This window comes from Lycium barbarum, chromosome 5 (assembly GCF_019175385.1).
Source record: "Lycium barbarum isolate Lr01 chromosome 5, ASM1917538v2, whole genome shotgun sequence".
Taxonomy (NCBI): Eukaryota; Viridiplantae; Streptophyta; class Magnoliopsida; order Solanales; family Solanaceae; genus Lycium; species Lycium barbarum.
Genome location: NC_083341.1, coordinates 73,918,260 through 73,931,915, shown reverse-complemented (window position 1 = coordinate 73,931,915; position 13,656 = coordinate 73,918,260). Strand labels below are relative to the sequence as shown.

General features: G+C 38.5%; 1 protein-coding gene across 2 annotated transcripts in view; it reads right to left on the bottom strand.

Moving 5' to 3' along the window:
- The window catches only part of LOC132640949 (ultraviolet-B receptor UVR8), a 52,227-nt gene extending 43,323 nt beyond the window's left edge, over nucleotides 1-8,904 (bottom strand). The window contains exon 1 of one of the 2 annotated variants that reach the window (XM_060357758.1): nucleotides 8,701-8,904. In XM_060357758.1, coding sequence (XP_060213741.1) covers nucleotides 8,701-8,785 — 85 coding nt within the window. In that variant the 5' untranslated portion in view covers nucleotides 8,786-8,904. The remainder of the gene's footprint in view (nucleotides 1-8,700) is intronic. The other variant, XM_060357756.1, reaches the window with a different exon arrangement.
- Between the last annotated feature and the right edge of the window lie 4,752 nt (nucleotides 8,905-13,656).

Here is a 13,656-nt window from a genome sequence, read left to right as displayed (position 1 = left end):
AATTGTCTACCCAATAGATATGGCCTCCACTTTTGGATTGCAGTAACCAGAGCCAGCAGTTCCCTCTCATATACAGAAAGAGCTTTATTTCTCTCAGACAAGCCTTTACTGAAAAAAGCTATTGGTTAGTGCTCTTGAACTACAACATCTCCAATTCCATCATCAGATGCATCAGTTTCTACTATAAACTCTTTCGAGAAATCAGGAAGAGCTAAAATAGGTGCAAAAGCTATAGCTTTCTCCAATTCTTCAAAGCAGTAGTAGCTGCAGAATCCCATTTGAAACTGCTTTTCTTAAGAAGATTGTACAAAGGTCTTGCAACAAGACCATAGCCCTTAAGGAACCTTCTTTAGTAACCAGTTAAGCCCAGAAATCCTCTTAACCCCTTGATAGTAATGGGATGGGGCCAATCTAATACAGATTGCACCTTTTGCTTGTCCATAGATCTAAGTTACTTGGACTCGGGTGCGGGTGTTCGATTCGGCTGCGGATCTAGATGTCGGATCCTTAATGATCTAAATTTTAAGATTCGGGGATACAGATCCAGTTATGGATACGGGTGCGAGGATTCGGCTAAAAAAATTCAAATATCTAAAAAGAGTTATAAAAACCTAAATTATGGAATATTATGTGGAAAACTTGAGGAAAAAATATTGATCAAGAGGAGAATCCCCAAAGGAGATAAAAGGAAACAGAGTGACATAGAAATTTTTATATACAAGGTATTCCATTTTCTTCAATTTCACCTTAGCTTTAGTTAATTTTTACGTCGATTTTGGTCAAAGCATCCAAAATCAGTTGACCAGATCGGGTACAGATCCCACACCCACACCAACACCCATGTCGTGTCGACACGGGTGCGGCACCGAAAGTGCAGAGTCCGAGTAACATAGCCATAGATACACCATGCTTAGAAATGACATGACCTAAATAGTCTATTTCTTGAACCCCAAATGCACACTTACTCTTCTTCACAAACAGCACATGTGATCTAAGAACCTTGAAAGCTTCATGTAACTGTGTCAAATGATCTACCCAATTCCTGCTATATATGAGAATGTCATCAAAGAAAACCAAAATGAATTTTCTGAGATAAACATGAAAAATCTGATTCATCAAGCTCCGAAAGGTTGAAAGAGCATTGGTGAGGCCAAATGGCATCACTAAGAACTCATAATGGCCATGGTGAGTTCTAAATGCAGCCTTATGCATATCTTCTCATCCTGATCTGGTGATAACCAGATCTTAGATGCAGCTTAGAAAAATACTTTGCTCCATGCAATTCATCCAATAGTTCTTCTATTACTGGGATAGGAAATTTCTGTACAGTTGTTCAACTCCCTATAATCCACACACATCCTCCAGGAACCATCCTTTTTCTTCACCATAACAATAGGTGATGAATAGGGACTGGTATAAAAGTCAATTTCATGTTTTATAAAAGTTTTATAAAAAACGGAAAAAAAAATTCTTATAATTTCAATTTTCATATATATTACTTCTATAAAAAATTTATAAATAAGGGAAAAGAATTTCTGGTCCCCCACCCCACCCCTTTCCCTACCTCCACCCCCACCCCCAACCAAAAACAATCAATTTCATATATTTTACTTTTATAAAAAATGAAAAAAAAAATTCTTACCCCTACCCCACCCCCACCCCTCACCCCTGAAATTTATATGAAAAAAATAATTTAACTTGACAAAAGAAAAAAATTATAAACATACACTTGAAATAATATTACACTTGTATAATCTGGGTTAACCCATAACCAACCCAGCCATTTATCACCCAACCCATATTTACCCACACAGAATATGAGCTGTTTGAAATCCAACCCATTTTTGTTCAAACCATTTTCAACCAAACCAAACCCACCCATTTGCCACCCCTAGCATGAACTGACACATGAGGTAATATAGATCCCTCAGAATCAGTTCCTAACCCTTGTCCCAACATAGACAACCACTCAGCAGGATCAAATGTCACTTCCTCTAACTCAGTTATCTCCTCACCCTCTTCTACTTCCATGGAAAATAATTGCCTCTTCTTTTTGCAAATGTGACCAAAAGTGTACTTCTCATCACAATTGAAGCACATGCCCTTGCTTCTTCTCTCATCTATTTCAGCAGGTGTTAGTAGTTTGGCATTTTGTACGGTGGTTTGGATCCTATACTTGCACTAGTTTGGGTTTGAAGGATACATTGTGGAATTTAGAGGGTAGATTTTGGTTCTGGTTTTGGGAGAAAAAAGAACTGGCATGGTAGGGTGGTTCAGCATTTGAGAATCTTAGCATATTTCTGGGATTGGAATTGAGATTGGAAGCATACCAGTAAAAAGTAGTTGTTGGACAGCAGCGGTTTGTTCTTGAATTTTGGCCAAACCAACAGCCTTAGGTAGAGTTCTTGGCCTTAACATCTTGACAGCAAGCCCAATTTCAGGTTTTAACCCTCATACAAAACAACTAACTACATACTCCTTAGATAATTCAACTCTAGTTAGTAATTCATCAAAGATATCTACATACTCTTGAACTGAAGCTACCTGCTTGAGTTCTTTGACATCTCCCAATGATCATCAAACAATTCTTCACCAAACCTGGCATACAAACACCCACCTATTCAACCCCATCTTGGCCAATGTCTAGTCAATCTGCTTTTCATATATGACTGGTGCCATTGCAAGGCTCTCCCTTCCGGTCTACATGATGCCATTTTTACTTTAGCACACTCTTCTATATCCTCCACATCAAAATATTGGTCACACTTATACAATTAATCTTTCCGATACCGTCCATCAAACTTAGGAAATTCTAAGTGATACTTTCTATTAGTAGCAGCTTCATAACTTTCCTGTCTGTGATTCCTCTCAGGTGTTGCATCAACAGCTACTTCAGGTACTACATTTCCTTCATGAACTGTTGCGTGTCCATTGACATTATTTCCCCCATTACCTAGTAACATTCTCTTGATTTCAACCATTGCTTGTGCCACTCTTTCATCAATCATATTGTGCATACCAAATACTGAAGTCACAACTCCATCCATGGAGTTTTTGAGAGAATCGACTTCCTTCCTTAATTCTTGCATTCGTGTGTTATGATCACCCATTTGACTAGGTCAAAAGATCAAAGCTCTGATACCAATGATGCAACTCAGGATTCAATTTGAATCGAAAGAAGCAATTAAGCAAGCCTAAAGGATAAATGGTACAGAATTACCCTTGACAGCAAACTCAAGAACCCTAAATTGGGATTTCAATCGAAGAAGAGAAGAGAGGGAGAGTATTATTTCACTTATGAACTGATATGCATTACAATTGATTGAAAAACTATATCTTATTGACTAAACAGATTCAGGCGGCAAAGTTAGTTACAACTAACTTTGAGACAGCTCAAGTCACGTAGGTGACTTCTAACTACCAACTAATTTTCCTTAATTTCCAGCTAAGTAAAAGGGCAGCCCGGTGCACTAAGCTCCCGCTATACGCGGGGTCCGGGGAAGGACCGGACCACAAGGGTCTATTGTAATGAATTGAAAATGCTATTAACAAATCTGGATCATATCATTGGGTTGAAGCCGTAGGAAACGCGCATGCGCGGGGGGGGGGGGGGGGGGGGGTTATAGTTTTGTGGGACAAGAGGTTTTAGAGGGGAAATAGTGGAGAGTGGGAACCAGATGCTAACCTGCAAGATGTATGGGATAAACCAAGATCTTACCTGGTACATCACAGCAGTATATGCTGATTCTGGAAGAGATGAGAGGATGGAATTGTGGGAGAAGATAGGAGTTATGTCAGGGACATTGGGTTGTATGTGGTGACTTCAATGTCACAAGATTCCCTACAGAGAGAACTGACCGCAGTAGGCTATTTGGAGCTATGGCAGATTTCTCTGAGTGCATTAATGATCTGGAATTAGTGAATCTTCCTTTATTTAGGGTTCCTATACCTGGAGAGGGGGTGCAAACCACAGATGTGCTTCCAGGATTGACAGATTTCTTTATTCATCACTATGGGATGAAATATTCCACCAGATCAATTAGAGTGTATTGCCTAACTTGGCGTCTTACCATACCCAATTATGCTGGGCATGTGGGGCCTGGACTTTTAAGAAGACATACTTCAAGTTAGAAAAATGGTGGCTGAATGTGGAGGGCTTCAGGAGCAAAGTACAGGAATGGTGGACCTCTTTTGAGTTTTGATGTTTCAGGAAGACCAAATTTTAAATTAGCTTCAAAACTGAGTCTCCTAAAAGGGAAACTCAAAGAGTGGAGAACGGAGAATAGAGGGAATTGGAGGGAGAGAAAAGATCAAATTTTGGCACAAGTTGGCAATTTAGAACTTATCCAAGAACAAAGAATATTAACTGATGATAAACAGCTACAGAAGGCTTGGCTATGGTATATGAAGAAGTGGCCAGAAAATTAAGAGATAGCTTGGAGACGAGAGTGGAGATAAAAACACAAAGTATTTCCATATGGTGGCCACAACTCATAAAAGATTCAACACAATTGATACTTTGCAGATTGATGGAGTCAGCACATCTGAGCCTTTGTCGATAAAAAATTCAATACTGGAATTCTATCAGAACCTCTACAAAGCTGGAGGCCAAGTTTGAACATTCAAGGTGTCTCAAGTATTACAGTAGAGGAGCATTAAATGCTTACAAAGCAGTTTGAGGAGGATGAAGTACTGGAAGGGATCCAATGGTGTTTAGTTGACAACGCACCTAGCCCAAATGGTTACACAATGGCATGCTTTCAGTGGGATGTTTTGGAGGAGGATCTGATGCAGGCTTTTCAGAACTTTCATTCTCAACAGATGTTTGAAAAAAGCTTCAATGCCACCTTTGTGGCTCTGATTCCTAAGAAGGTGGGTGCAATTGAACTAAGGGATTTCACACCTATTAGTTTAATCACTAGAGTATACAAGATTACAGCAAAAGTTTTGGCAGAAAGATTAAAGAGGGTGGTGAGCAAGTTAGTCAATAAACATCAAATGGCATTCATTAAGGAGAGGCAAATTATGGATGGTGACCTCATAGCTAGTGCGTGCATTGACACCAGACTTAGAGGAGAGGAGCCAGAAATTATGTGTAAGTTGGATATTGAGAAAGCTTATGATCATATAAACTGGAACTTTCTTACCAACACTCTAAGACAGATGGGGTTTGGAAGCAGATGGTTAAAGTGGATGGAGTTCTGCGTTAAAACTGTCCCTTTTTTTCCAGCAGAGAGGGGCTCAGACAGGGGATCCTCCATCTCCTTTTCTCTTTATTATAACTATGGAAGGCTTGGACAGCATGATGAGAATTGCGTCTCAAGATAGCTGGATTAGGGGTTTTAATATAGGGAACAGGGCAAATGAGGTGATGGAAATATCTCATCTATTGTATGCTGGTGATACAATAGTCTTTTTGTGAAGCAAAGCATGAACAAATATGCTACCTGAGGGTGATTCTAGTTGTTTTTGAAGCATCCTCTAGGTTGAAAGCTAACTGGAGGAAAAGAAGCACCTTCCCTGTTAAAGAGGTTCAACAGATTCAAATTCTTGCAAACATTTTGAACTACAAGATTGAGAACCTGCCTATTGTCTACCTTGAAATGCCCTTGGGTTCAAAGCATAAAGTTGTGGAAATACAGCATGGCATCATAGAAAAGACCGGGAAAAAAATTAGCATAATGGAAGTCTCAATACCTATCCTTGGGAGGAAGACTCACTTTAATCAACTCTGTTTTAGATGCTCTGCCAATATATATGATGTCTCTATTCCCCATTCCTAGCAAGGTGGTCAAGCCTCTGGATACTATGAGAAGGAGTTTCCTAGGGCAAGGAAACAAAGAGGGCAAAGGGTTCAACTTGGTGAAATAGGATACAGTACAGCAAAGCAGAGTTTATGGAGGTTTGGGGGTCAAAAATTTAAAGCTTTAGAATAAAAGTCTACTCATGAAGTGGCTATGGAGATATAACCAGGAAGGCCAGGCCTTGTGGAATGAAGTGATCCGACATAAATATGGCCAAGCTGAACAATGGTGCACAAATATAGTGACTAATACTTTTGGTGTGGGGATATGGAGGACCATTAGAGCTTTCTAGTTGGCTTTGAAGGCAAATGCTAATTACAAGGTAGGCAGGGGTGACAAGATCTTATTCTCGAAGGAGAATTGGAGTGGACATTACAGGTTATGTTTCCTGGACTATTTTCAATATGTACCCATTTTGAAGTCAGAATAGATGTGGTCTCCTCGGGGCTGGAATTTAACCTTCAGAAGATTGTTAAATGACAGTGAAATAGCAAGTGTAGCAGAATACTGACAATAATTGGTGTCTTCCAAGGAACTAATATGAAATCCAATAAAATGATATGGAAACATCATCATAATGGACTGTTTTCAGTGGATAGAGTGTACAACAGGGGGTTGACTGAAGTATCCGGGAGGGACGACAAGAGGACCCTGGAAGTCTGTTTGGAAGAGTGTGGCACTAACTAAGGTGAAATGTTTCACCTGGCTAGTAGCCAGAAGAGTTTGTCTGACTCATGAAACACTACAGAAAAGGGGAATATACCTTGCTTCCAAGTGCTCATTATGTAAGGAGGCCTTAGAGACAAACAACCATATTTTCCTACATTGTAGAGTCGCAGCACAAGTGTGGGCATTATTCATCAATTTGGCTAAGGTCAACTGGTCTATGCCAGAACATACTGCAAATCTTCTAAGTTGTTGGATTAGGAGGGGAGGTAGCAAGAGCCAAAAGATATGGTGGAAAACAGTATCTGCTTGCATTTGGTGGAACATTTGGAAGGAAAGAAATGAAAGAATTTTTTAAGGCAAAGAGAGCTCCATACAGAAGATCAAGTGGAAGGTCATCACTTCTTTATGTTTTTGTGTAAAGAGCAATATATAAAAGAGGAAGTTCAGTTAGTGGACTTTATATGCTTACTGTAATTAATTTTTAGTAAGTGTAAACTTTTAGGAGGTGGCCAGCATAAGTTTACTTTTCTCAGGAAAGCGAAATTCTTTTAGTCTTCCAGGGGATTGAATCTTAACTAACTGACGTATTGTAATATCAACCAGCCTTCAGAACCAGCCAAGAATAAATGAAAAGACAGAAGATTGACTGAAAAAGCTAAAGTACTATTGATGGACTTCATGCAGCTGGCTTTCACTCGCCCTTAATGCTGAGGAATACAAAGTTACCAGTTTCAAAAAAAAGTTACTGCACTACTTTTCAATTAGTACGAAAATGCCATTTCATAAATTTAATGAGATTTTCATGACCGCGCAAAGCGTGACAAATTTGCTAGTTACAAATAAATTAGGATCACTGCCCTTAATCCGTTCCTGGGTATATAATAGAAATAATTGTTTGTACATCAATATAACCCCCAAATGAAGGGCCATGAGAGATGTGATAAAGGTAGGAGCCCATATTAACATTTTACCCATAGTATATTTGATAACGTGGACCATTTTAGTCCATGCAAATTCTAAACTATAACGTCTTACCCCCTTCCCTCCCCCCTCAATTGCCTCTCTCTTCCCGTCTCTGTCTGTGCTTCACATTTGCATCTATAATACTTGCAGAGAGACCTACTTCACACAGTCACTTTAATCAGGTCTTCTATATATGTGTACATTTCAAAAAGACAAAAAAATGCAATTTCAGGATGGACATGTCAACCAAGTATTCCCTTCGTCTCAATTTATGTAACACACTTTTCTTTTTAGTCAAACCTAAAATAAATGACATGTTTCTACATTTACAGTAACAATTTAACTTCAAACTTGGATGATTTAAAGCTACACAAAAGCTTATTTTAGACCATAAGTTTCAAAAGTCATATTTTATTTCTTAAACTCCATGCTCAATCAAACACATTGGAATGGAGGGAGAGATATATATAGGGGTGTCAATATTACCAAAAGTTGATGGCCTGCCCAACCGCCCCAAATTTTTATGGGTTGGGCTTAAGATAATTTCATATTGGGCTAATTTTAGCTCAACTCAACATAACCATTTTAAAGTGATCTCCAATGTAGCCCAATACTAGCCTATTCTAGCCCATTTAAGGTTTACTTTAATTTGGATTTATTGCTTGAGATTTACTTTATATTTTTCTATGTATTCACTTTTGTTGTATCATATCTTATAAGTTTGGGTGTGCTTGGTATTAAGGAAAAAACTTTCCACGAAAAATGTTTTCTGTGAAAATATTTTTCAGGAAAAATGTTTTTCTAGAAAATAGACCCAAAGAAACTGGGTCAAGTTGGGCGGGTCATGACCCGGCCCATTTTTAGCCCATTTCAGTCCAAATAACTTTTGAGCTAATGTTAGCCCAACCCATTTATTAACTCAGTCCATTTTAACTTGTCCAATCTCAGCCCAACCCGCCCATTTGACACCCTGATATTATATAAATATAGAAAATTGGTAAATGTGGTCACAGAGTCAGAATATTCAAAAATTGTGACATGTGTATAGTAAGGAGTAACAGGGAAGTTTTGGGGGGAAAGGTATAGCTCAATTGGGAAGGGTGAAAAAGGTAAGGAGTTGGGAGATAACTAATTTCATGTTTAAGATACTACTAGACTAGTACAAGTAATCAAGTAGTATAGTATTTCCCTTTCCTTTTCTATAAACAAAGAAAGAAAGCGAAAATCACAGAGAAATAGAGGGGTAAATGGATGTTGAACTTACAGAGAAGAGCAACGGAGTGACTAGCACCAGCGGAAATGAAAAGCACTTTTCGAATCGACATACTTTCACTATTCCCATCCGCCATATTTTACCTATTAAAGTAATAATTTTGGGGGTTTGAGGGAGAGAAGAAGGAAAGGTTGAAGATAGTAGCTTCTGGCTCAGTAAGGAAAGAGAGATATTGGAGTATTATTTATTTTTTAGTATTATAAGAAGTGAAGATACTGACTGAATTTATAGTGATAGAGACGCGCCACATGTGCCTAACTCGTGTCTCAACTAATGTTTGCACCATTTTCTAGATTCCCGACCTTTTATTCTACAACCCTTAGTCTTCGTTCGGTAGATAGTCAAAATTATCTCAGGATTATAATTTCGGGACTAATTTAACTCAAAAATACAATTTTGAGACTAATTTAGCCCAAGAATACAATTTCGAGACTAATTTAGCCCAAGAGTTGAATTATTTTATCTCATCTTCTGGATGGGATAAAATAATCCTACTATAAGTGGGATATCCCATCTTTTATTCCAGGATGCATTTTGTGCATTATTTGGTATAAAGTATAAATTTATTCCAGTACAAAAAATTAGTGCTGCGATATCCCAACTTATACCATGCACCAAACGACCCCTTAGTCTTTCTTCCTGGTTTCCCCCTATTATTATTATTATTATTATGATTATTATTATTATTATTATTATTATTATTATTATATTATTATATATTATATTATTATATTATTATTATTTCTTTTCTAATATATTCTACTATATGAGTTAAATCCATGTTTCGTCGTCAGTCTCCCTTCAAAAAAATAGGGTGGCCCCGTACTAAAAACATCAAGCAATATAAAAAAAAAGGTGGGCCCATACTAAAAACACCAAGCAATATTAAAAAAAATTAAGGTGGGAAAAAAAGTGGACCCCACCGTCTCCAAACTCATGTAAAAAAAAAAGTGGACCCATGTTACAAAAATCAAGCAATATCAAAAAAAAATGGACCCAATATTAAAAAAAAAAAGCAACGTCAAAAAAAACGTGCACCCCATATTAAAATATTAAACAATATTCATGTAATTCCCAAAGAATCCTCATTAAGTCAATAATGCTGGATTCATTGTCACATGCGTATCAACTCATTAGTGGGAGCAAATGAAATTATTGTACAGTAAAAAACATGGACCCCATATTATTGTTTTTCTTCGAAAGGTTAAGTAGTCAAACCATACAATTTCCTTTCTTTTCTTATATTAGCCTGAGATCTAATCTAGATATTTAACTGTTGTATTTATTATTCTGCCATGTCATTTATTTATTATGTTTACTAAAATAAATATACTCAAAATATTTATATTTTAAAATAAGATAGAATCTAATTACTTTTTCATTTTTTTTCTTACTCTAATAAATGTGAAAAGAGATTAATGTCGTAAAAGAAAAAATAATATTAAATGGAGATCAAATAATTAATAAGGTAAATTAGTCAAATTATAATTCTAATTGACGTTTCCTTAAAAACCGTGCAAAAGACAACATGACAAGTAAAATGAGCTAAACCAAGAATATTTACCAAAAATTAAAAAATAGTAGTTCTTCGTTTAAATAGAAAATCAAATTTCTATTTTGTTTCGTTTTGAACATGTAAAATTAATTTAATAATTTCAATTAGAACTATCCAAATCAAAATTAGATAAAAAATAATAAGTATTGTTTAGGTCCAATCTACATACATTAACAATAGAATATTTTACACCTTTAAATTTGTCACGACCCGTCTAGAGGATCGCGACGAGCGCCCGGTGCTAGCCCTCCCGGGCACCCCCTTTGTTACACCTTGGAAAATTTCCCGTTGGTACGCAAGTAAACGAACTAGTGATGTGTGCAAAGAGTGCGAGTGTATAATGTTTCATGAGCAATGTGCGTATATGGACGAGAATGATTAGAATGAAAAGTCGAGAAATGTGAAAAGTTGAAAGTTGGCAAAACTGCCCAGTGGTCGTAAAGTGCAAAATACGGACCGTAAAATGGGATACGGTCCGTAAACTGGCAGTCGTAAATTGCCATGCAAGGTTTCAAACTTTCTGCCCAGTTGAGAAGTGGTAAAATACGACCTGGTGGACGGACCGTAAAGTGATTTACGGCCCGTAAACCATGGTCGTAAATCACCATGCATGCATCCAAGTTTCTGGTTCTGCTTAAGGTTAAAGACGACCACGAGGGACGGTCCGTAAACTGGAATACGGACCGTAAACCTCCATGGACGACCACTGTACACCTCAGCACAGAATTTCAATTCATTAAATATGAGGACCAAGACTTGTTTTGTTTCATTTCTACATTACACCACTTCCCTCTAGAATCATCTCTCTACATTTATTTCATAAGTTTTCAAGGATTATAAGTCACCAACAACATAAACAAGTGAAGCAAGTGTAAGCAAGCCATTAAATACCATTCAAGTCAAGAAATGCAAATGGAGAAAAACTAGGGTTTTGCTCAAAGTGGAGTATTATTAACCAAAGCTTGTTTCTACAACTTCTAAGGTAAGATTCATGACTTTTACATGATGTTTAAGGTATTGAAGAGTTGAAATACATGGATTGTAGAAAATATGGTCAAGTAGGTCATGAATGATGAATAGTGACATTTTGAGGAATAGTTTGAATTGAATCATGAATGTTGTTGTGTTGTGATATGAATGCATTATAAATGGTACTAAGATCATGAACTAGACACTTTAGACGAATGGACGAAGTTGGATGTTATGACCATGAATATGGGTGAATTAGAGGCAAACTAAGGAATCTAAATAATGTGGATAACGTGAATGACTAATGGCCATTGTTATGATATTAATGAAGGTATAGACGCTAGCATTGGAAGGAAGCGTGCAAGTGTAGAATAGTCGGACGAAAAGGTATGTAAGGCTAACCCTTCTTTCATAAGGCATGGTCCCTTGGCCAAACTCTTAAATCCTCTATATGAGTATGTTGTATTCAAGTGATTGACACTCCGAGCTCATAAGCTCACGACCCTCGATACGTGCTACGAATGTACTACGCACCCCATTGACGAGTAAGCATAAGATAGAGATGTAGCGAAAACGATGATGATAGTGATGACGATGATAATAATAATGATGCTAAAGGTGCCTACGGGCTATTATATTCACATGTGCCTATGAAGGGCTATAATGACACCCCGAGCTTATAATGCCGGGTAGAATATATGTATATGGATGTATATATATATATGTATGTATATGATTACGTAACGCGCGCACACATCTGCAGATGGTACGGATAAACCTGAAGCCTTGGTAGGGCCAGGTAGAAATAACATTGAGCCTTGGTTGGCCAAGTATGTAGGCCAAGTATGTATGAAACACCGAACCTTATGGTCGGGTACGCTATGTATGTATATAAGTGTATGGCTATGTATATAATATGAATATGAATGTGAAAAGACTATGTATATGAATGCGAATAGGGGCATGTATATGAATACGAGCACTATTACGAAATACGCATGAAAAATGGAAAGCTCCTATGAAAGGCAGGTAAGTGCCATGATGATGATATTATTGTCTTCCCTCCTATGCCACTTCATATATTGTCTACGATGCTTCTATATTGATGTTATTCACGCTTTACATACTCAGTACATTCTTCGTACTGACGTCCTTTTGTTTGTGGACGCTGCGTCATGCCCGCAGGTGCACAGGGAGACAGACTTGATCCATAGCTGCTTACTCAGAGATTACATAGTGGAGCTCCATTTCCTTCGGAGCCATAGCTTTTGGGTATATAATTATGGGCATAGCGGGGTCCTGTCCCGCTCATGTGATATGTTATACTCTTCTTAGAGGCTCGTAGTCATGTGTATATGGTTAGACATGTCCGGCCTTGTCGGCCTATGTTTTGTGTATCATTTTGTCGGCCACGTTGGCCCATGTACATTGATGTGGCATAGATGCCTATGGTGATATAAATGTACTGTTGTCTAATTGGGACTAGTTGACGAATGAATGGAAATGTATGTATAATTATGTGGCTCACCTAGATGTAAGTATAAGAGTAAGCTATGAGGGTGCTCGGGTGGGCTAGCACCGGGTGCTCGTCGCGGCCCCGAGTCGGGTCGTGACAAATGTGGTATCAGAGCAGGTCAGTCCTAGGGTGTGTCTACGAGCCGTGTCTAGTAGAGTCTTGGTTATGGGTGTGTTGCGCGCCACACTTATAAACAAGGAGCTGCGGACATTTTAGGAATAAATGACCTTCTTTCTTCATAAGAATCGTGCGATAGAGCTATGATGTAGGAAATTCTTGCTCCTAAATCGTGTGTTGTGTATTTCAGAGATGCCTAAAAAGGGAAAGGCTACGGCAGCCCAAAAGGGCAAGATGGTGGCAAAGAAGCGGGCTAAGAAAGCACCGCCACCGGTAGTAGAGGAAAGTGAGTCCCAGAGTGCTGCTGAATCTCAGTCCTCCTAGACAGTGCCTATTACTGAGGAGCGTGAGGGAGCCTCAGCCCTAGCTCCAGCACCTCCAGCTCCTCCACCAGATGCTTCGGGCCAAGATGTGAAAGAGGCCATTAATTTGTTGACCCAGTTGGTTGCGGCCCAGGCTCAGAGGCAAAGTTCAGGGTATGGTGATAGGGTTGTTAGTGCAAGAGCCTGTGATTTCATTACTTTGAACCCTCCGGAATTCTTTGGGTCAAAACCGGAGGAGAATCCCCAGGACTTTATTGATGGTATGCTAAGGACGCTCCGGTTGATACATGCTTCAGACACCGAGTCGGTAGAGCTAGCGTCATATAGATTGAGAGATGTCTCGATCCAGTGGTATACTGTGTGGATGGCTTCACGAGGGGCCAATGCACCTCCCCCGGTATGGCAAGAGTTTGTTGATGCTTTTCTCCGTCACTATATGCCTCCAGAAGTTCGGCGAGCAAGGGCCG